Here is a 25,307-nt window from a genome sequence, read left to right as displayed (position 1 = left end):
GGTGCTAGGATGGAATTTCCTCACGGGAGTCGGCGCCGAAATAAGGTGTGCCGGACATACGGTGGTGATCCCAGAAAGAAGAAGGCACAACGGGTGGTTAGAAGAAAAATTGTCCGTGGCGGTGGTGCAAACCAACTCTGAGGAATACGACGTTGAAAAATTCCTAGAGCAGGAGCTCGCGGAATTTCGAACAATGAGTGGAACGTCCAACATAGCCGAGCACCGAATCACCATGAAGGACGACAAACCAATTAAACAGAGATACTATCCGAAAAATCCAAAGGTTCAAGGGGAAATCAATGCGAAAGTCGACGAGTTGCTCGAGAAGGGATGCATATAACACTCGAGAAGCCCGTACACCGATGCCAAGGATAAATTACATATTGGACCAGTTGAGGGAGGCGAGATACATAAGCAGTCTGGATTTGAAAGATGGATACTGGCAAATTCCTCTGGAAGAAAATAGCAGGCCATTCACGGCGTTCACAGTGCCAGGAAAGGGGCTTTTCCAGTGGAAAGTAATGCCATTTGGTTTACACTCCGCCTCGGCGACTTTCCAGAGAGCACTGGACCAGGTTATTTTACCGGAGATGTCACCACACGCGTTTGCACACCAAGACGACATCATCGTGATCGGACGGACACTGGAAGAACACAGTAGGAACCAGAGAGAAGTTTTCCGACGCCTTAAACAGGCAAACCTGAGGATAAATCCCGAAAAATGTAATTTCTTCAAAAGCGAACTGCTTTACCTGGGACACCGCGTTACGAACCAAGGAATCGGCACCGATCCCGAAAAAGTAGCAGCCATAGCCGAGCTGGAACCACCCACAACCATCCGGGAACTGCGCCAATACTTGGGCGTAGCATCGTGGTACAGGCGATTCGTGCCCGACTTTGCGCGAATAGTGAAACCACTAAATTAACTATTGCGGAAAGCACGAAATGAACATGGACTGCAGAGCACCAGCAGTGGCCGATCCTGTGCTGGCATGCCCAGATTTCGATGAACCATTCGTACTGCAGACGGACGCAAGCGATTATGGTATAGGGGCAGTCCTGACGCAGGAAACTGAAAGTGGCGAAAAGGTCATTTCATATTCAAGCCGGACCCTGAATGGCGCGGAAAAGAACTATTCAATCAGCGAAAAGGAATGCCTGGCAATCGTGTGGGCAATCCGGAAGCTCAAACCATACTTGGAAGGATACTACTTCCATGTGGTGACGGACCATATGGCGCTTAAATGGTTGAACAGCATCGAAAGTCCCTCAGGAAGAATAGCGAGGTGGGCCCTGGAGCTGCAGCAGTATGATTTTGAAATATCATACAGGAAGGGGCAGCTTAACGTGGTCGCTGATGCACTGTCAAGACAGCCTCTACCAGAAGCCTTTAGGCTAGCTAAAGAAACTCCGGAGGACACGCAGGGAACATGCAGCTGGATCAAGGATATGTGTGAGAAGATTAACAAACAGCCTCATGGAGGGAGGCGCGTTGTACAGGCATATCCCGCACAGAGCAGGCAGCGAAGACGTGGCAGCATGGAAGCTCTGTGTCCCACGGGGGCTGAGTGAAACAGTCCTGAAGGAGAATCACGACTCACCAGCTGCTGGACACGTGGGAAGTCGGAAAACGATTGCAAGACTGGCGGCTCGATATTACTGGCCAGGAATGCATAGGGACGCCCGAGCACACGTACGGAAATGCGAGACATGCCTCAAGTACAAGTCCAACCAGATGCAGGCAGCCGGGACAATGCTGACGCAAATACCCGAAGAACCATGGGCAACGGTATGTGCAGACTTTGTCGGACCATTGCCCAGGTCGAAGCATGGCAACCAGATGCTGCTAGTGCTGATAGATAGGTTCTCAAAGTGGACAGAATTGGTGCCACTGCGAGCAGCAACGGCAGAAACACTTCAAAAGGCGTTCCGAGAAAGAGTCATCGCTAGGTTTGGAGTCCCGAAGGTGGTAATAACAGACAATGGAGTTCAGTTTGCCAGCCGCGCATTCAAAAAATTCCTCAGCGAAATGGGCATTAAACAACAATTCACAGCACCATATACACCGCAGGAGAATCCGACGGAAAGAGCAAACCGGACAGTTAAAACCATGATAGCGCAGTTTGCGGGACAGAACCAGAGGAATTGGGACGAGAAGTGGCCGGAGATTATGCTAGCGGTAAATTCAAGTACGTCGGAGTCAACAGGGTACTCCCCGTGTATCCTCACGAAGGCTCGAGAGCCTCGACATTGTCGCAGTAGATGACCCTGGCTTTAGGGAAGACGTTCAGGAGTTTTAGAAAAGCCGGCCTAAGATCCTCTATGGTTCTAGAGGGAATTGGTTGAACCATTGCAAATTTTGAAAATTTGTCAATGCATGTGAGGAAGTATTTTCTATCTGTGGAGAAAATGTCTATGTGCAGCATTTCCCCTACATGAGACGGGATTGGCGTTTCGCCGAGCTCGTGTTTTTAAGGATGCCTGTCATATTTTGCTTTAGCGCAGGTCTTACAATTAGTGACGATTTGATTCGCTAGCTTGGTCATTTTCGGGAAGTAGTATTCCGAAAGTACCTGCTTAACATTCTCCTGTGGAGATCTGTGAGCCCTATTATGAGGTGAGGACTTCTCGTCTCTCAGCGACTGTGAAAATATCCGTAACGCTGTTTTTGCAGTGCCAAAAATTGCTGGAAACTACCATCCTGTATCATCATTCTCCTGTGGAGATCTGTGAGCCCTATTATGAGGTGAGGACTTCTCGTCTCTCAGCGACTGTGAAAATATCCGTAACGCTGTTTTTGCAGTGCCAAAAATTGCTGGAAACTACCATCCTGTATCATCGCTACCGTGTGCAAATCGTAAATGGCGTTTACGCCTTTGGGGACAATGGTGTCCGCGAGCTCCTCAAGCAGCGACTCCTTGCATGTGAAGTCAATGTTGTGCCGCCTCTTGTTTCCAAAGCTGCGTTTAGACGGAAAGCGTGCTTCCTCCAGAGTTATCTGGTTCTGAAAGCAATTCAATGGCTTATCCGTGGTTTCGATGGTTTGTGTGAGAGACACTTCGTTGTGAATAGAGGCCGCACACGAATAAGCTTCCTCCTGCTCCCCAACATTAAAGTGCTGTCTGGAGAGGGCATCCGCGAAGAGAGTTTTTTTGCCGGGCTTATAAACATTTTAGCGCCGGACTCGCCGATGCGAGCTTTCCACCGTTTGATTTTCATATTCGGATTGGACTCCGATACTGTCAATAAATAGCAGTATAGATATTTATATCTTCCCTCTTGGGACAGTACCGCGCCAATGCCAAATGCATCCGTCGTTAGATCGAGGATATCTGAGGATATCATCCTCTGAAGCCAGAATGTTACGCAACTTTTGGAAAGCAAACCGTTGCACCTGGATATTTTTGGATCTGTGACTACTGTCACTTCTATGCTCCCCTTTTAGAATGTCGGAGACGGGCCTAGCTTTTGATGCAGAATCTTTAATGATAATGGCTGGTCAGGCCAGAAACGATCTAACATCGAATATATTTTTGGGTTCGGGGAATTCCTGAAAGGCTAACATAAATGTGAACATTTTGTTTTGGCCTATAAAAGTTAAATTCCAATGATTGACATGCAAATCCAATAGATAAACATTAAATTAATATTAATGGCTTGAATACCCCACATTTTTCAGGCGAACGCAAGGACCCGCTGAACATGCTGGCCAAGAACGGAGGCTCGAAGCGTAACGCCCTGCTGAAGTGGTGACAGAATAAGACAGTGGGCTACCGCAACATCGACATCACCAACTTCAGCTCGTCGTGGAACGATGGCCTGGCCATCGGCGGTTGCCCGCTTCGTCAGTGCCCTTTTTATCTACTACCCATATTGGGTTATTTAAGGGGGAACTAGACATTTGGATTATGATATTTTTTAGCAACCCTTGAATTTCGTTGTTGACAAAATCTGCTGCTCCCATTGGGTATGGGTAAAGCTTGGCATAAATGGACTCCTCACTAACAGTTCTGATAGTAGCTACCACCTACGTGTTGTAAGGTAGGGCCTCATTAGGGTTTGCGAAGGCTTTTTTACTTTCGCCTAACATTTTTATAAAGGCATCCCTAGCTTAACGCGGTGCGTCCTAGCATTCAATGTTGGTAAAATTGACTTCGGAGCCCCATTTGAGGAGGACAGAAGCTAGACAGAGTGATGCCCCTGCCTGTTTTAACAGGTCATGACCGATGATGGGCGGACGCCTTTCAATCAATCAATATTTTTCCGCGCCCGTATCTACCAAATGCTTCATATCTATTACGGCTACTCTTCGTCTAATGACGGGTAGCGTGAATTTTCCCCTAAAAAATTAATAACGTCCGAATCATATTCAAGAATGGCGTCGTAATTAATTTCTTGAGCCGCGCTCGAGGCTGAGGCGGAGTACTTCCCCTCGGTTTCGCCTGCGCTATGCGCGACGTGGTTGACCCTCTGCGTTTTGTGCGGGCCCGATCGATCGGACACGGCTGGCTTCCTGTTTTGGTATGCCGGCACCTGAGATGGCTTAAGCATCTTGGACACCGATGGGTCGATATCCATGGGCTCGGGAGTATTTTCACGAAGCCTATCACTGCGTTGAGCAGAGTGTACTTGAGAATTTTGCTGCTTTGTGTGGTATGGATTTTTGCCAGCAGCTGTCTGGGAATTAGTATACGCGGAAGCCTGTTGGCGTTCTTGCGCCTTCGGATATTGTTTCCTATCCCTATCTTCCTGGCTCTTCGCAAATGAAGCTGAGAGTACGTACTTATCGTGGTTCGAACCCACCACTTGTGCCAAAGCAAGTGCTGATTGCATGGCCTTCGGCTTTACCGAGAAGAGGACGTCTGTGAGATTGCGTCTAAATCCCGAGATAAATACTCGGAGGGCATCATTACGGAATTTGTCGCATAAGATCTTTGCCGCCTAAGCGTTGTACAACATTATAGTAGCCTTATTTGTGAGGAGGGTGAGCTTTTTCTCAATCTCATCGTAATACTGCAGAAGGGAGAGATTTCCCTGCCTAAGGGAACGGAATCGGCAGGGCCCCTAATTTTACTCCTAATAATAACAACCGCCTGATAATGGCGAGAGCTATTAACATGATCCCTAAATATGCGGTATGCCGCTTTTGCTGCTTGCCGCCAAGAAACATATGTTTCTTGTGCCCCGTGAAATCGGGCAGACCTCCAGCGGCTCGTTGCACTCTACGTTGCCTGTAATATCTACGGGCTCTTAGATCTGTAACTGAAGGACTTCGACAGTGGTGGGCGCAATCTGTGCCGCCGCCAACTGGCCGGTCAGATTTTCTATTGTTCTGTGCAATTCGTGTTCTCTGCGCAGGTCTTCGGCAGCTTTTTCCCTTAAGGCATTGTTAATGGCAGCCTGACTCCATTGAGCTGTTCTGCGCTTATGGCTATATTGTACGGGCACTAGTGGCTGCTCGTATTGGTGTGGAAGCAATATTAAGCCTTTCACTGTCCGACTCTGAGTAGCTATCTTGTATATTATTCTTATATGCTAGGAATGGGGATAGCAAAAGTTCCACCAACAAAGAGTTACGTGCCTAAGCAGTCCTATATAAACAAAATTGCTATAGCCAAGGGATCGTGGCGGCTGAGCTGCCGCTATGGTATACAAAGAGGCGAAGCTAATAAACGTCGTAGTGTCGGGTTGGAGTACCGCCGTGGAGTGGGGAAGCAATAAAAAACCCAAAGATTGTTGCGAGGCTAATTCAAAGAATTTTAGGAATAAGCAAAAAACACAACGACACAAAAGGTCTGAATTAAATGCGACAGTTCGCCAATAAATTTTTTTAAATAAATTCGAAATTAATTAGTTTCCCAGCGGCGCCCTTGCGCTTAAGCCGAGATATTTAATATTTGTATTTTATTTATGTTCGTAATGTATGAGATATTCAGCACTGAGAAATATATTTGGCTGATATATTTTTATTTTTAGCAATTAAAAATGCAAACAACACACAGAAACAAATATAATAATAGCACATAAATTCCACAATTTAAATCGTCAAACAAATAATGAGTATTTTAATTAATATTTTGTTTTGTTTTTTTAATTAACACGAAATTATGGAAGCGGAGCTGCAGAAAATATTCTGGCAGCGATTTCATTGGTTTACTTATTCGAAGTTAAACACATACAGATGCCGGGGAGGTGCTCACTTACATGGTTCCGCGATTTTACGTCTGGCCGCCAATTAGTAGAATAATTAGGTCAAGTGAATAAGTGAATTGCCGTCGGCAATTCGGTGGGGGTGGACGACATGTCCACTGCTGCCTGCTGGCTGCTGGCCGGCTGGCCGAAGAGTTCTTAATGATGAATTAGGAAGTTTATGTTGGAAGGCTGACTGCCCTACCTGCTGGCCTAGGGACTCAGACAGTTATTCAATAATAAGGTTTTAACGACAGATTGTCGGAGTTAAGTTTACACAAGCCGTGGCTCTTTATTCTTTGAATGTCAAATCAGAATTGAACTTAAAGCAAACATAAATGAAACTCATAGCGGCCACTCCAATGGGTAGTGCTTGCCGGTTATGCACGGGGTTCTGGCCAGACGCTGGGTCATGAATGAACATATTTATGCGTGTGACTTCAGATTATGATTTCGACATAAACGTTAGTTTAATGTTTGATCATATGATTTTCGGAACAACCTGTTACTAATAAGTTGACCATATAAAGGAACGCTTTGGATGGTTCTTTTCTCCCGAAAAGGCTAATGTCATCATTCTTTGAAATTTATCAGGGACTATTTTTACACCATAATGTCATTGTTGTAAATGAAGTTAGGTCTCTGGAGACTTTTTCTAAAGTAATTTGGTGGAATCCAGAAATTAAATCCAGACATGAAAAGATTATTGCTCTACCAAGTTGATCGAGTATATCGACGATTCGTGGCAACGGGAATTTTTCTGCTAATACATTTTTATTTATTTTTCGTTAGTCAATAATTAATCTCCATTGTTTTTCTTCTGTTCCAGGAATTAGTTTATTGGGCACAAAAAGTAAAGGGCTATTGTATTTTGATACGCAGGGTTCTACAATGCCATATTTAATTAGTTTTTCGACTTATTCATCTATATCTTCTTTTTTGCTATGGGGTGCACTATAGTTTTTAATATAGACTGGAATGTCATCCTTTAATCTTAATTGTTGTTAATAAACATTTTTTGAGGATTTGGGTTCTGTTGCTATGCCGAATATATCAGTAAATTCGGTGCATAATTTCGTGAGAGTTCTTTCAGTACATTTCAGGAATATGTTGGTTAATTTGGATATGACTTCATTTTTTCTCATTTCGCTCTGTACTTAGTGGTTTTTGATATTTATCTAATAGTTCATAATCGATTTTAATAATGTTTATAATTTTACTGGTATCAGTTGTGTTTAAAATGCGGACAGAAGTATTATTTGAACTGGCTATGGTGCTTGCTATAATTACGCCATCGGCTGTATATTGGTTTTTAATACCGCTCAGAAATAATTAAATTATTGGAATGTTGATCTGTTGATCGAAGTTTTCGGGTCTAGTAGAGCTTTAAAATATTCGACAATAGTATCGATATTATCGATAACGGCTGTGCTGCGGGTCACCATCAATTATAAAGCTAGAGCTTGAGCACTGTTACTTTACTTTCCAAACAATGGATCTAATTTTTTTTGGCTCTATTTCTACAGAACTAAATTTCTTTTTTTGTTACTAGCATTCCTTAAGATTCCAAAGAACGGATTTCATTGTTTTGTTTTATTTGAATTCATAATAATATTAATTTCAACAAATTGAAACTGTAGTATATAAAACTATAACAACAATAAAGCTTTTAAAAAATGTTTGTAGGTCATTATTAGGCTATTATCGATTGCTTAAGCTATCACTATCGAAAATATCGAGTGGGGGCACTATCGAGGTTTTTACATCTTTAGGATCTAGCTATTAATATAGGGAATATACATTTCTCTGTTTGTATTTCCATAAATGTTGAACCTTTTGAACCTCTTACTTGAGCATTTGAGTTTCCTTTGAGAGTTGTCTCTTTGGTTTCCTCTATTTTTATTCTGGTAATAGTTCTGGTTTTGGTATGGCCTTGGCCATAGTGGTCCCTATAATTATTATGTTGGTAATATTGGCCTCTGCCGCGATAATTTCCTCTGCTATTGCCTCTAAATAAACTACCTCGTTTGTTTGTATACATTACACTGTGGTTATTTGTTTGTTGGGTATTGCAGTGCAAGTATTTAGCTATGGCGTCATTCACATTGTTGAATTAGCAAGTTTCTAAAATCGTTTTGGTTTTTCCGCTCTCGCAATTCTTCTTTTGTGCTGAATTTGTCCGCATGTTCAGCATTTAGATGCCTCTAGTGATTTACGCAAGTTATCAAGTTCGTTTGTGAACTGGGTTCGGTTTTTTTTTGTTTTTAAGTTTATTGACATTTGCATCATTTGTAAGCTCGTTTTGAACTTTGTAAATGGTTGAACCAATTATCTTTGACTTAATTAACTAATTAATTTTTTATTTTTTTTATTGCCGTAATGAATCTTTGCAGATGCATTTTTTCCCACCAAATTCTGGCACTGCATTTGAAATTTCTCTAATGTACTCCATTGTATAATGCTTATTATTTACTACAGTATTGTTAGTATCGGAATCTATTATATCTTGGTATAATAATTCAGTTGAATTAAAACAGAGGAAATGAGAAGATCGTTTAGATCTTGTTCCCTTATTTCCGCGTTTTCAGAATCAGGCTCTTCTGAGTCAATATCTTCTGATTTTCTGATTTCGGATATCAATATCATCTTTTATGCGTTCAGAATAGTAGGAGCTGTTATATCCAACCCTATTATATCCTTGTTGTATTGTTAGCAATTTCGATCGTAGTCTGATCAACAATTTTGATACTTGATACCAGTGGACTTTTTCTAAATTGAGTTTTTGGTAATACATATGTGAACTTGAACATGCATTGTTGAATCAAGTTACATATATTTCGGCATATTGCTCCCATAGGAACAATCGAAAAAATAATTGAAAAATATGATAATTATTATTATGTTATTAATTTTGTTTTTAGTTTTTCAGCATATATTCATTATTAAATATTTGTCATATAGAACCCATGAGAACATTCGGAATGTTAAAAAACAAGAAAGGAAGCTAATTTAGGCAAGCTGTAGTTCATATACCCTTGCTGCTATTGCAAAAATTAAATATTCTTGAAAACATTAATATTATGATTGGATTGCGCATATGTTAATAAACATTGAAGCTATAATGATTTGCAGCTCAATTATTCGATAGTTCCTATGGCAGCAATATAATATCATTATCCGATTTTAATAAAATTAAAAGCGTGATTCTGAACTGTCAAACTATTAATAAGTCAAAAAGAATTTCTAAAAAAAATTACAAAACAAAAAAATTAATTTAAAAAAAATTTTTTTTATATATTTTTATTGTTTCTATGAAAGCTTTAGGTTACAGTCGTCTGATTTTATTGAAATTTAAACCGTAATTCTGAAATATTTAATCATTACTATATGTCGAAGAACTAAAATATAATTAAAAAACATCAAAGTTCTATTTTTTTTTCTTTTTCCGATTGCTCCTATGGGAGCAATATGGTATAGTCGTCCGATCCGGCTCGTTCCGACTTATATACTACCTGCAATAGAAAGACAACTTTTGGGAAAGTTTCATGCAGATAACTTTAAAACTGAGAGACTAGTTTGCGTAGAAACGGACGGTCAGACGGACGGACAGACGGACATGGCTAGATCGACTCTCCTAGTTATGCTGATCAAGAATATATATACTTTATAGGGTCGGACATGTCTCCTTCACTGTGTTGTAAACTTCTGACTGAAATAATACAAAAACTACAACTTCTTAACTTCATTATTTCTGAATTTTTTTTTAAATTATTTTAGACATAGAAAAAATATGATAGTTTAGATGCACGCTTGTAATTTAATTCAAATGGGAAAACGATATCATATAGTTGCCTTAGGAACTATCGAATAATTGAGCTGCAAATCCTCAAATTATACACATTTACCATTATGGTCCTAAAGATAAAAGTAGATCTGACAAGCACGTGTTAGTAATTATAGATGCGTTTACGAAATTTGTAAGACTTTATCCAGCTAAAACCACAAAATCCAGGAAAACAATTTTTTGCCGTTAAAGGGCTATTTTAGATTTCAGACCGGGAAACATGCTTTACATCCAAAGAATTTCAAGATTTCTTAGAGGAAAACAACGTTAAGCACATAAAAATAACTACTGGATCTGCGCAGGCAACTGGTCAAGTCGAAAGAGTAAATAGAAGCATTGGCCCCATGATTTCAAATTGACCGAACCAGGGAAAGGATATTAATGGGATAGAGTTTTAAGAACGGTTGAACATGTTTTAATAATACAGTTCAAAGATCGATAAATCAACAGCCAAGTCAGGTTTGGTTCGGAGTGTCTCAAAAGGGCAAAGTTATAGATAGCTTGAAGGAATGTTTAGAAGAATTAAATAAGAATAGTGAAATTAGAAACTTAGAGAAAATTAGACACAAAGCCAGTAACAGCATTGAAAAGTTACAAGAGTACAACAAGTTGCGAACAGACTGTAAAAGAAAACAGCCTCTCAGGTACGAGAAAGAGGATTTAGTAATGATAAAAAATATCGACTCTCACATAGGAGCGTCGAAAAAACTAATACCATAGTTTAAAGGTCCTTATAGAATAACTAAAGTACAATGTAATGATAGATAAGTCTTCCTTACAAAGGAGTTTGGGCAGTATCGAATATGCGACCATGGATCAATAATGTTAATAGTTAGGAGTTCAGGAGCACTCCGGTCAGAATGGCCGAATTGTAGCAAGCAGACATACAGATAGAACTAAGCGAAGCCAAGAATATAGGCCAGCAGTCAAGAGATGACGGCGGACAAAATAAGTAAATTCAATAAACGTCTAAACACATATATATTAATGCCATTAAATGTTTGAAAAAATTTATATTTTCAAAATTAAAACGGTTACAATAAAGAAAAATGTAAAATCAGTAACCAGAATATAACAATTATAAAAAAAATAAAAACTTTAACATTTAAAAAAAAAAAATTTAATTTACAAAATTTGTTTTTTCCTTCTTAAGATTGATATTATAATGGGTTGGTTCGGCTCAGTGTACGGAAAATAAGGCAGATGTTGTCATAAATGTCCAAGTAGTTGACCACACGGGTGATATAAAGTCAATGCGGTTACTACTTTTGATCCTGACAATTAGCAGCGTAGCTCAATTCGTGCTCTCATTATATTTTAAACATAATAAAAAAATTAAAAAACACGTTGGCAAAGCCAAAAACTTAGACTTAAAAAATAATACACCCATCTTTTGTTTTCTTCTCTCTATAAAATTTATACATTTAAATGCATTATCTATCTAACAAGGATAACAAAAAGTTAAAAAAGTTAAAAAGTTAAAAGAAAAGGAGGATTAGGAAAAAATCATTTAAAAAAATAGGCTATTTGACATGAATTCAAGTCAAGAATCAGACTTTTAAGACATTCTTCATTAATTGATTTAAAATCTTATTATTCTTACAAATATACAAATTTCTTTTCTTCTGACATTTATCCTTATAATAGTACATTTCTTCTTTATTATTTACTACATAATCTGGTGCGATTATGAATTCTGTTTTGTTCACTGGTAAGGGTATCATTCTCTGTAAGTAGTACTCTTCTTTTTTAAAAATTAGTAACCTTATCGAGAAAATTATATCCGTGTTACTCATAAGTGTCCTTAGCTCCAAAAACTCATACATATGCTCCTCTGATACAACCTGTATTCCTTGCTCCTCCAACTCTTTTATGCATCTAGCTGTATCCTTTTTATCGTAAATAAATTTCGGGATTTGCCTGATCTTTGCTAATAATAAACTTTCGGCTAACTCATTCAAGTTTAGCCCTAGCATATCTATTGTTATTGTAATTCTATCGATATATTCTATCCTATAAATCCTGTTGTCTTCCTCTAAAAACGTCTTGCTGAATCCATTCTTGTAATTATTAATAAATGTCGTTACTCGACCTTGCTCATCGTTTATATATTTCGTCAAGTTTTTAAACATTATCTTGATTTTAGCTCCTGTCCTCTCTTGTGAACTCAAATTCTCCTTCAATCTAACCATCGTGTTCAACACTATATTTACGACTGCTTGCTTTCCTAATATCTGGTAATGGCATAATGAATATAGACCTATATCTATATTGTCATTTCTTACTAAGGTCATTGAACAAATAATGGCACCTCAGATTAATTTATTTTTAGTCAAAAATACATTAATGTGCAATAGCCCATCTGGTTTTGAAAAATTTAGAAGCTGTACAACTGCAATAATAGATATAACAGAGAACATCAGACAAAAACTGGACAGTAATCAGATAAAATTGTGAACTCCAAATTCTTTAACTTTACTTGTCCTGCTGTTAAACTCATATGTACATACTTGAGTGGAAGAATACACTCTTTTTTTTACTGACATTGGAAAGTAATGGTTCTCGAACTGTGGATGCATTCTTTTATTGGTGACATTGCAAACAAAGTGGACATGCAATATCATTGTCATAGTGCGCATCCAGACGCTCTAAGGCCTTTTTGTAGATTCTTCCGCAACCTGAAAAGAATGAATTACTTCAAGCGCCGAACCTGACAGACAACACAAAAGATAATTAAATTTATCTATTGTAGGCAAATTCAGATCGTTATGTACCAGATTAAGGAATGAACTTTTAAATCGCTTAAGGGCATGGTATTTTCCCTCAAAACTTTCACGAAAGTGTTAAACTTGCCGTTTGGTTCCCGCCCACTTACAATGTTTTTGGACTGCAGTAACGATGATATGCTGACCCTTGCAGCTTTAAATCGCTCTTCTTGGCCTATATGTATTATCAGTGCTATTCAGATTTTCGATTTGTGTCTGAATATTAGATAATTGTAGATAGTGGATCTCTTTTTGCAGTCTGCCGACACCAAGCAGTGCATCCAGCCACAGCGCACCTTTGACATCAAGCAGTGCATAATCAGCCTTCCCGAGGCGCCAACACCAAACAGTGTAATCAGATAGCACACAACGTCGAGAAGAAGCAGTACATTCAGTCATCACACATCGGCAACGCCAAGCAGTTCCTCGAACCATTGCACAGTGTCAGCAGCAAGCAGTGCAACATACGGTCCTTCCGTAGTTCCGATTCCGCACACCCAGCAGTGCGATACTCAAAGAGCTACGATATACTCGGCCCTTCCGCAGCGTCGATATCAACAAGCAGTTCCACATTCAGCCCTTCAGCAGCGCCGACACCACTTACCAAGCAGTATCACGCTCGATATAATTATAGTTAGAAAACGTAGTCTTAATCAATCGTACTATTAAAATATAACCATACTCTGTAGCGTTCGATTTGTGTTATTCTTTGGGGAAAGGGAGGTAAACCGATCAAAAGAGGAAATAAATTTCTGTCTCGAACCCTGGCCACGGCGAGCTATACCGCCTCCCAAAACAGGGTCGTTACAGTGGTGCCCGAGCAAATTGAACACAAAAAGACAGTAACCTCGAATAGAAACACCAAAGATCGTTTACCCTCTTCCTCAACGCAACACAAAATAACACAATGGCAGACAAGTTAACACGAGGCTGGATAAGCAACACCAATAAAGCCCAACTGGAAGCCTACCTAATAGAATTCAAGGTCAAACCAGAAACTCTGTGCGAGGACATGCGAAGACAAATGTCAGATTTTATACAGAACGGCAACCACGGCGAGGAAACTATCAAACGCCTTTTAGAACTGGAACAGGAAACCATCCGAAAGGCATTAGTGGGAAAACCGACACAGAGGAACACATCGAGAAAAAACATAAATACCTGCAAGTGCCGAGAAGAATACGACGGAACTGGAAACCCGGAAGAGTTCATTAGTAGAACAGGGGAATTAGCAAAGGCATACGGCGTAGATCTAGATCATGCAGCAGGAGCAATGGTAATACTTCTCAGAGGCTGTGCCTTGGATTGGTGGCACACCCACCCGAACCTGAGTGTGACGACCCACCGTCACAAATTCAACTTTCACATTAAAGCTTAAAAAGAACACTCCAAATACTGGCCTTTTATTATTCAAACGCGCGCCCAAAGCCTACAGCACCCGGTCACATTTATTCGACGAAGTTATCGATTGCCGATAATCATCGCCCAATAAACCCGATTACCCAAAGCGGGATTATCATCATCGTCCGATCTGGTCACACTAAGCAGCGCCTATATAAGCGGAGACACAGCCCCAGACCAGTCATTTGCGTTCCGACGACACCCGAGGAAACAACAATTAGGAGGAATACCCGGGTAAGTGTTCTGGTAGTGAGTCTTGGTAGTGGTGGTGGATCCGTAAGAGTTCGGTTTGAAATTCGGCTCTACGGCCTTTTTTTGTTGGTGCGCGAAGATGTCGAAATTTGAACCGAATAAGCGTCATTTGTGGGAGATTTTGCTTTTCGCGTTTCATTCGAAAAAATCTGCTGCTGAAGCGCGTCGAATGATTTTAGCAACATATAGTGAGTCGTGTATCAGTGAAAGAACGTGCCAAAAATGGTTCGTGAAATTCAAAAATGGTGAATATGAAGTGGAAGACAAGGATTGGACGGGTCCCGTGAAAAAGTTTGAAGATGCAGCTTTGGAGACTCTGTTGGATGAAGATTCTTGTCAGACAGAACAAGAATCCATCACAGGAGCTCTCTATTTTGAATAATCAGTATGTAGCTATTTTTACGCAATAAAGCCTCAAACAATGAAAAAAAAAACGGCGGTTTTCTACTTGTACACCTAATATTATTATTATTTTATTTTATTTTTAAGCATACAACAAGAAACTACGATAAAGAAAAAGAAAAACTTCTACGCAATAATTCTGTGACGACTTCATGCAAATTTAGTTGTCTATACTTGCTTGAATGTAGCTATAATTTGTTAAGTTTGTCCAAATTTACCATATATGAACAGAAACTGTAATTGCGTAAACGGTTTTCGATTAAAAAATGTAGAAACTGTAAAAACAAAAAAAGCTTAGCCACATGCTCCCTTAATTGTACAGCTTTGAAGAGAGCCTTTCGGAAAGTAAGAATATAAAATTTTCGCAATCAAAATAACCCAGAACAGGACCCATATTAAACGGGTTCAAATTCAAATGCTTGGCAACACGTGCAGTTCATCTTTAGATTGATGAAGATTTACCTTGTAATGCTTTTATCCATTTATTGCAACGATGGAATCTCCCTCTCCGAACCATTGAAGCCAAACGATTTGTGAATTGATCTTAAGAATCATTTTATACCGTTAGTGGTGTTACCACTGCTGTTGATTTCAGACTTATGAACAAGTTAAAATCGACAAAGAAAAAGGAATATAGAAAACTTCATATTTGTAGTCGTATGTGGGCAAAAGACAATGTTTTAAAAGGAGGGAGTCGAATGGAATCCGAAGCCTAGAAGTATATGGCCAAAAGATTATTATTATTATTATTAATATCGGGGTGTCCTAGTGTACCGCGACCTATAAGATCTATTGTACCCCCATTCAGAGCCTACAGCTCAGATATCAACCCACTTCCTCGAATAAAGTCGAGGAGTTTTATTGGGTTGATTCTTACTAGGAGCTCAGGTGTAAGAGTTCTGGTTCCTAAGATTTTACATCTTATGCTTGCTAGCGCCGGACAGTCTGCAATAATGTGTCTAGAGGTTTCGTCCTCTATGTCGCAGAATCTGCAAGTTCCACTGCTGGTTATTCCCATCTTACCTAGGTGACTTTTCAGTCTACAGTGCCCGGTTAGTAATCCGGTAACGATCCTAAGTGAGTTTTTCCCCAGTTGAATAAGTTTCTTGAACCTCTTCTTGTTATAGTTATTTATTTGAGTTTTGGCTTGCCTTAGACCTGGGGTATTTCTCCAGTGTTCTTGTCTCATGGCGCCTTCCGCTTTCCTAAGGTATTCTTTTATAGTGTGCCTCCCTATGCCACAGTAGGGCTCTGGGCCTACCAGGGGTTGTTCGGCTCCTAGTTCTGCCATTTTATCGGCAAGTTCATTTCCGGATATATCCTTATGTCCCGGAATCCATCTGAGGGCCAGCCTGTTTCGGCTGCCCAGTATATTTAGCTTACTCTTCACCTCTAGGACTAGCTTCGAGGTGATTTTGTTGCTATGTAACGCAGTAATTGCTGCTCGGCTGTCCGAAAGGATCGATATGTCCTTTTCCTTGTATCCACGCTGTATGTTGAGCTCTGCACAACGTCCAATGGCACATACCTCAGCCTGGAATATGCTGGTGTATTGGACGAGGGATTCGTGGTATTTTATGCGAGGCCCTACCACTCCAAGGCCCGTGCCTTGTTGTGTCAGGGATCCATCTGTGTACCATGCAATGGTGTGTTTAGCCATCGGATGCACTTCAGACAGTGTGGTCCAATCTTTCTTATTGCCTAGGTGTGCTGTGAAGTTCTGCTCGAAGTTTAGTTCGGCTGTCATTTCATCCCTAGGGTGGAGTATTAGGGACACCTCACCTAACAAATTAGTCGCATCCCTGTTATTTAGAATGCAACCACTACCTGTGCCCTCAGTGCTTATTCTCAGGAGTGTAGCTTTGCGTTGGATATCAATCACATAGTGGAGTGGTGTTAGCTCCATCAAAACTTCTAAGGCAGCTGTAGGACAGGTTCTCATTGCCCCTGTCATGCATACGCAGGCAAGTCTTTGTAGTTTTCCTAGCTGGTTTTGCATGCTGATGAGCTTAGCTCGTTTGCCCCATGCAAGTGCTCCGTACGTGAGGATTGGTCTCACGATCATTAAGTATAGCCATCGTATTATCTGAGGCCTGGTTCCCCAGGATTTCCCAGCAATTTTCCGACAGGAAAGTCAGTTTACTATCTAACGTGATTCCTAGATATTTAACCTCTCGGCTAGTTTCTATAGGAGTTCCTAGCAGTGAGATTTGTCTCATTCTCTGTAGTTTGTACTTCCTTGTGAAAGGAACGATGACTGTTTTAGCAGGATTTAAGTTGAGTCCAACCTCCCTGTCCTTAGTCCGAGTTGGACGATGTCGCAGAGTGTCGCTTCAAATTTGCCTCTGGCGATTATCACGATGTCATCGGCGTATCCCTGACATTCAATTCCTTTTCCAGCAAGTTTGCTGAGAAGGTCATCTACTAGCAGACTCCATAGCAGAGGGGACAGTACTCCTCCTTGCGGGCAGCCTTTGCTGGTAGCAATTGTCACTCTTTCCGAACCCAGTGTACATGTTGCTTGACTGGATTCAAGTAGGTTGCCAATCCATTTGCTCGTAGTAGTGTCTATGTTCCTTCTGGACAGGGCAGCTCGAACTGCATCATGTGATGTGTTGTCGAAGGCTCCCTCTATGTCTAGAAAGGCACATATAGCTATTTCTTTGCTGTCGATTGCCCCTTCTAGGGTGCGACATAGTTGATAAAGTGCAGTGTCTGTTGAACGGCCTGCTCTATATGCATGCTGTGTGTTTTGCAGCGGACAGTCTCTGAGAGCTGTACTTCTGATGTTGTACTCTACCAGTTTTTCCAGCGTTTTAAGACAAAACGAAGTTAAGCTGATAGGTCTGAAGGACTTTGGGCTGGTGATGTCTTTCTTCCCGATCTTGGGGATGAAGACCACCCTAGCGCTGCACCATGCACTTGGGATATACCCAAGGGCTAGGCTGCTCACCATTAGTCTTCTTAGGCGGGTTAGGAGTAGTTCCTGCCCCTGCTGTAAGAAAGCTGGAGAGATCATGTCTAATCCCGGTGATTTAAATGGTTGGAAGGTTCCAATAGCCCATTTGAGTTTCTCGGGCGTAACTATAGATTTGGCTGTTGCCCAGTCACTGGCTACTGTCCTAGGGGTTCTATGTTGATCACGCCTTGCGTTTCCCATAGTGGGAGTATTCCCCGGGAAATGCGTGTCAAATAGCAATTCTAATTTCTCCCGATCCGTGGAGGTGAAGGTGTTATTCCCTTTCCTCAGGGCTAAATTACTATCCGCTGCACTTTTAGCCATTGCTTTTTGCAGTCTCGCGCCCTCGTTGACGTTACTTATTGCCTCACAGAAGTTCCTATAGTTTTTCCGTTTGGCCTTCCTGATCTCTTTGTTGTAGAGCGTCAGGCTTTGCCTGTATAGTTCCCAGTTTCTATCAGTTTTTGGTTTGTTGAAAAGCTTCCGAGTGGTTACTCGTAGTCGTTCGAGACTAGCATTCCACCATGGTGCGACTGTTTCCCGCCTCTGTCTACCTAGAGGACAACTGTCTTCAAAGGCATTTACTATCTTGTGGCCCAGGTTGTCTACCGCTCTGTCTAATTCCAAGGGATGTCTAGGGTATCCTGACGGTTCGTTGGAAAGATTGAGCTCTAGAGTTGACCTGAATTTGTCCCAGTTTGTTTTTCTGGGGTTTCTTTTAGGGTTACATCTTTTTGTTTTGAAGGCTACTTCAAACAAAATTGTCCTGTGGTCTGACATTGATTCTTCTGGTGACACATGCCAGTTCTTAATGTGGTGTTTAAAAGAATTGGTTACTAGAGTTATGTCTAGCACCTCTTCTCGTACCCTAGTAACAAATGTCGGCCTGGCGCCGACATTACAGATCTCTAGGTTATTGTTTAAAATAAATTCTAGTAATTGCTCACCTCTGTTGTTGACATCCGTGCTACCCCAGATCACGTGATGTGCGTTGGCATCACATCCTATGATGAGGGGGATCGTCCGGCAGTGGTCTACTAGCCCGGGTATTCCTGGCGGTGGACAGGCCTCCTCCCCGGCAAAGTAGGCGGAGGCCACTGCTAGTTTCGGTGCAGCTTCTGTGCCGTTGATGGTTACGGCGACGCAGTCTCTGCTCATGAACTCTGAAAAGATACTATAATTGATATCTTTCCTTATAACGATGCATGATCTGGGAGGTGATCCTCCTGGATCGCATATTACCTTAGTGTCCTTCGTGTACAGGCCTTTTATGCCATGGTGCCACCATGGCTCCTGTACAAGGGCTAGCCCGAGGTGTTGGGAGGTGAACATCCTCGCCAAGACAGCAGATGCTGCTTTGGCCCGATGGATGTTTACCTGGGCTATCCGAGTGCTGCATGTTGCAGCCATCACTCCGAGGTTTGATGCTCCGTGAGGTCTGGTGAAGAGAGAGAGCAAGTCTCTCCACCACCGGCTATCACGGTAACCTCGGCTTCTTCGCAGCTTTCGTCCAGGAGGAGCTCCTGGACCAGCTCCTGGGATGACATAGGGTGTCCATCCCCTTGGTCGTCCCCAATGTCCATGCTGGTGATGGATTGTTCATCCTGTTCACCACTCTGTGACTTCGGCTCCACATTCGGTTGTTCGAGGGTATCCTCGACAGCCTTGCATGTGCCGTCATTGGGCGTCTCTTCCGGAGCTCTCTTGGTCTTTTTCAGACCGCTCACGGTGACGTGGCCAAACCGGAAGTTGAGTTTGTGGTCACGCTCCACTATCTCATCCCTTCCGGTCTGGTCCATCCCTACGACCAAGAGTGCACCAGCTCCGTCGTTCTTCCTGGAGATGACCTTCCAGGCGTCCGTCTCGACCCGGTTTTGGAAACCAATGAAGGCCAATATTTCCTCATTGGTCCGGTCGGAGCTCCTCGGGCAGAACAACGTGGCGTTGTATGCTGCCGGGATGTCTGCTCCCGTGCGGGTTTCTAGGGGTACTCCCTTCCACGTCCGCAGCTGAGGTACGGCAATCTTGAGCCACTCAGCTGAGCCTTCATCCAGGCAGTCGATAATCAGGTAACCCACCCTGAAGTGGATTCCCCTGAACACGACGGGACCGCTCCACGCTGACGTGAGCATCTCGTCCATGACCGACTCCTGGAGCCCGGATAGTTCCTTTGCGGTCAGGCTAGCCGCCGGGAAACCCTCCGGGAGTATAGCCACCCTGATGAGGGTGGCTTTCTTGGCAGCCTCCGCGTAAGTCGGACGGGGTCCGATGACCGGCGGTGCCGAGCTAGAGGGTCTTCCTCCAGCGGTTATCGGCTTCTGGTTTTGATGGGGCTGGGAAGGTATCTTCCTGGCCCGCACTTTTGCCTTTTCTGCCGCTGCTGCTGATGTGCTAGGCCCCTCTTATATTTATTTAAATATTTGTAAATGCCCTAATGTTAAATTTATTAAAACTCGATGTAAGGACAAAAATATTGTGATCCTCAAGTATTGCCGCCGTATGGGGAGGAGGATGTTGACTTAGTTGAGTTTCGTAAAGGTTTCTTGAAAACACTTGCGAAATTAAAACTCAAAGACGTTTGAGCGCGTTTATCTCGAAACACCATTTTTTGACCATGCGAGAGTTGTGTATCAAAGGCTTGCATATGGCTGGTAATGAAAATATTAAAAAAATACAAAATACAAAAGAGGATATTATAATTTCAGTCAGAAGTTTGGAACGCAGTGAAGGAGACGTCTTCGACGCTATAAAGTATAAACATTCTAGATCAGCATCAGTAGAAGAGTCGATCTAGTCCGTCTGCCCGTCCTTCCGTCCGTAAGTCCGTACGTTAGTCCGCCCGTTAGACGGTCCGTAAGTCCATCAGGTAGTCCGTCAGTCCGTCCGTTTCTCAGTCTTTCAGTTTTAAAGCTATCTGTATAAACATTTCCCAAAAATTGTCTTCCTTTTGCAGGTAGTACATAAGTCTATTTTTTAATTTTTTTTAAGTTTTTCGAGATGTAGTAATGTTTGAATATTTCAGAACAACAGAATAATTTTCATTTAAATCTGACGACTATATCATACAGCTCCCATGGCAAAAAAATCATTTTAAAAAAAATTAACTTTTCTATTTTTAAGTTTTTTTTTAATTCGTTTTCAAAAAGTAATAGTTTTATAGCTCAGATTTACGATTTTAATTTTATTCAAATCGGAAATGATATCATATAGCTGGCATAGGAACGGTCGAATAATTGAGCTGAAAATTATGATAGCTAAAATTTTCTTAAACGTATACGCGTATAAATCAAATTTAAGTGTTTTGCAATAACTTCAAGGGTATATAAACTTCGGCTTGCCGAAGCTTGCTTCCTTTCTTGTTTTTTATAATTTTAATAGGGGCTATTGTTATTTCAGCTATTTTCCATCGACGGCAGAACTCTCGCAAGCGGTAAAAAAAAAGTGGTTGGCGGGCCGTCAGTGCCCCCTTCTTCCCTTTCCGTTTCTCAAATAAACGTGTACCTATAAAGTGAAACATGTTGTTAAATTTTCGTTTATTGTAGTAGCATCTGTGGATGCTTTTGGATCAAACAATCACGTTTTCAAGTTTTAGCCAAAGGTTTTCAGATAAAAATATAAATAACTTAAATTATAATGTATTTAATGCCCATTTTCAGCTTTACTTTTATTATTTTTTAACGTCGCGTCCGAAATCAAAAAACTTTTTTTTTCGTTTTACTACCACAATGGTTACCAAACACATCTTTCTTTTATGCCTTAATATTTATTTAAATATGTATAAATATTTTTTTATTTATTAAATCTGTCGCGTCATAAGTCAGCATTTTTTTTTAATAAAAATCGATGAGCCTGAACCATATTCCTAGCGCCTATTTGTTAAGTTAAGAATGGGTTCATTAAAAAAAGCTATAAAACTTCTTCATTTGGTATAATAAGCGACAATTAAAGTCATATAAAGTTCGACGTTTTCTGTTTTATAACCAAAATTTTAAGAAAACTAAAGGAACAGAAAGGACCATTTAAAAATATTTTTATTTTTTTTAAAGGCAGCTGCTCGAAATTTCAAAATAAACTTATCGCCCGTGGCTTAATACTTTGGCTGCGAAAACATTGAATGGAACTATTTTGCTACGTCTAATGGAAAAGGAGCGGTCGATGGCGTTGGAGCTATAATTAAAAGAAAGGTTTGGCAAAATACGAAATCTAAAAATTTTAATATGACAACATTAGGGGAATTCCACTTATATATATAAGTTGGCGCTAATGAAATCGAAACAGTACAGTCAAATGTTGACCCTGGAATACGACAAATACACTACACATCTTGTAATAAAAAATTTGAAATTTACATAGGCCTTACAGCACTCTCAAAAACCAAATTAATGTAATACTATTTTCGTAAAGAGCAATTCTAGCACCCTCTAAGTATACTGAAAAATAGGATGTGCACAAACTCCATCCAGATTCGCAGATCGGAAAACGATATCATAAAATTTATATAATTGAGCTTAAAATCATGATATCTAAAATGTCTAAATCAAAATTTAAGTGTTTTCAAGAATACTTAATATTTGCAATAGCTTCAAGGGTATATAAACTTCGGGTTGCCGAAATTTGCTTCCTTTCTTGTTTTTCATAATTTTGATAGGGGCTATAGACAAAATTTTATAAAATAAGACGTATTATTTCAGACATTTTCCATCGACGGCAGAACTCACGCAAGCGGTAAAAAGAGTTTGCCGGGCCGTCACTGCCCAATCTTCAAAAATCGGTTTAAAATTTGATTTATATCGAACGACTCCACAAGACTCCTGTGTGAAGTATCTTGGCATGCACCTCGACCGCAGACTAACATGGAAACACCACATAAAAGCGAAAAGACAACAACTCAAACTGAAAACACTGAAAATGTCCTGGTTACTAGGTAGAAAATCAGCAGCCACTTTGGAAAACAAAATTCTTCTCTACAAAGCCATTTTGAAGCCTGTTTGGACCTACGCTATCCAACTCTGGGGAACAGCTAGCAATTCAAATATTGAAATACTTCAGCGCTACCAATCAAAAACCTTGCGACAAATTGTTAACGCTCCATATTATGTAACCAATGCAAATATTCATAAAGATCTAAATATTCCAACTGTAAAAGAGGAAATAAAAAATATAGTAAGAAATATACAGACAGACTTCACAATCATGTAAATAATTTAGCCCTAGGTCTAGTAGACAATAGATTAACATTCAGAAGACTCAAAAGATTCCACATTCTTGATCTCCCTGATAGGTAAATTTAAGTAAACGAGAAATTAAATTAATAGCAGGTTTCACTGGAAATCTGCTATTCCTGTTATGTAAATATTAGTGATACAATTTACTTATTGTCATTAGACAGATTGTAAATAAAAATTAAATTAAAAAAAAAAAAAAAAAAAAAAAAAAAAAAAAAATATCGAACGACTATATCGTATTGCTCCCAATGGCAACAATCAGAATATTCAAAAAATTAATGAAAACAAAATGTTTAATTCTCTATTAATAATTTTTTTGCATGTTATATTCGTTTAATAATTCAGAACTACGCTTTCATTTTATTAAAGTCGAAAAACGATATCGAATAGACGGCATAGTAACGATTGAATATTTGAGGTGAAAATCATCATAGATTTAATGTTCTTAAACACATACGCGTATAAATCGAAATTTATTTTAAAGAATATTTAATTAAGTTTGCCTCTTCTCTTATTTAACTTTCACTTTACTTTTCCTTTTAAGCTTAAAAATTTAGCAATTTCGCCAAATGATTTGTTTGCTTTTCTGTGTTTTATCACCAATTACCGCACAGCCACAGGAATTTATTATCTACAGAGCTGGCTAAGCTCAAAAAAAAGGGTCTTATGTAGACTTTAGTCCGCCACTGTATATTTTATTGTGTGTAATAGTCTGATTCCATTGGCGCATTAAAACGCATTTAGCCTAATGCGCATTTATTTACACAGGGAATCCCATAAGGCTAAATGCCGCATTTAAAATAAATGCGATTATTAAATGCGATTAAAAACCATTCCCCACGAACGTTTTTAGAAAAAATACCGGAAAATACCGATATCTAACGATATTTTGTTTGTGCCACCACTACAACTGCTGTTTTCTATATGCAACCTAGAGGGCACGCTGCAAATTCTGCTCGCCGTACCACAATGTATTACTGCTGGATCTCTGGCAGGAAATATACGGGGATCCTTGCCCTTTTTAGAAACTGTGGTGGTCTCCATTGCAAACCCGTCATAACAACGCAATCAGCTTCTCTTCCTTGTCGTCCAAGTTGGCAAATGCCTCGGTCGCATTATGGATATCCTGCTGCGCATTACAGAGTTTAGTAAACTCACTCATGTTCATTAAATTTAATTAATTTCTTTTGGATTTGCCAAAATTCAAAAGTAAACAAATCTAGATCAGCATTAGCTAATGGCTTATGCGCCAATGGAATTCGGCACATTTAAAAAGTTCACTAATGCGGCAATGGAATCAGGCTATAAAATGTGTTTGCCGTTGACCTCGTAATTTTTTATATATTTAATCGATATTTAACATTTTGCTCAAATGGTTGTATTAGTTTTAATTCAAATAGGACCCTAATTAACTATTTCTTTGTTATCTTTGGCAGGGTATTTGGGACAAAATAATAATAAAATCCTATAAATTTTAAATTGTTTTCTATTGTTAAGTTGAATTTCACTTTGTTTAGACGGTGGCAGTGTGAATTGGAGTTTCGCTTTTTACCGTCTTCTCATTGTTCCCCCAAAAAATACTGTATTCATAAGTATTCATTTAAAATGACAGTTATTTAGTGATTGGATCAAAATATACTAAATATACAGGGTGAAACAGCAGATACGGACTTCAGAGGTTGGCGGTGGAATATTTTGTGAAAATTCGGGACGGAAACTTTGTATCAATAGCCGTACAACATATGGAATGCTCATTTCATACAATGAAAATGGACAAAAAAAATTTCTTAGCGGAAGGCCCCAAGGGCTCTCAGCAGCAGGCGCTTCGTGTGCATTCGGGTTTTTTGCTCTCTCATTCTTATTCTCATTTTTATGCTCGCGGACTCATTGCATGAGTTCGATTGTTCAGATTTCGTTGTTTTTGTGTCCATTTTCGTTGTATGAAATGACCAGTCTATATGCTGTATGGTTAGTGTTTGTATGCACCGTCATTGACGGTAGAGGGTAAACGTAGTCTAACGGGAGGAGGCTATTAGGCTTAAGTAAATGCCGGTCATTCCGAAATTGTATTATTAAGAAACGACAGACCCTTTAGAACCACCAAAACTTAAATGTTTCTGTCGGATACGAGAGTTTCAAGTAATGTTCATTTTTTTAAGTAATATCGTGATAGTCAAAAAAACATTGATGGTGGTGACCGGGAACTCTAGAAGATACAGATTTTTATTTTGTCATTTGCAAGCGAATTCTTATGTTAAAATTGTCATTTC

At 40.2% G+C, this 25,307-nt stretch overlaps 1 protein-coding gene across 1 annotated transcript; it reads right to left on the bottom strand.

The window, feature by feature from the left end:
• Positions 1 to 18,837: 18,837 nt before the first annotated feature.
• On the bottom strand, positions 18,838 to 19,976 carry LOC128264024 (uncharacterized). The gene is made up of 2 exons (XM_052999308.1): positions 19,055 to 19,976; positions 18,838 to 18,975 (listed from the first exon to the last, which is right to left on the bottom strand). The coding sequence occupies exon 1, from the start codon at positions 19,951 to 19,953 to the stop codon at positions 19,222 to 19,224; it is 732 nt and encodes a 243-aa protein (XP_052855268.1). The 5' UTR covers positions 19,954 to 19,976; the 3' UTR covers positions 18,838 to 18,975; positions 19,055 to 19,221.
• Positions 19,977 to 25,307: the final 5,331 nt, after the last annotated feature.

Source organism: Drosophila gunungcola, unplaced genomic scaffold (assembly GCF_025200985.1).
Source record: "Drosophila gunungcola strain Sukarami unplaced genomic scaffold, Dgunungcola_SK_2 000048F, whole genome shotgun sequence".
Taxonomy (NCBI): Eukaryota; Metazoa; Arthropoda; class Insecta; order Diptera; family Drosophilidae; genus Drosophila; species Drosophila gunungcola.
The sequence above is the reverse complement of the archived record's forward strand: the minus strand, read 5'-3'. Positions and strand labels throughout refer to the sequence as shown.

Excerpts from the sequence above, each read along its gene's own strand:
- LOC128264024 (XM_052999308.1), bottom strand. The coding sequence starts at position 19,953 with ATGGACGAGATGCTCACGTCAGCGTGGAGCGGTCCCGTCGTGTTCAGG.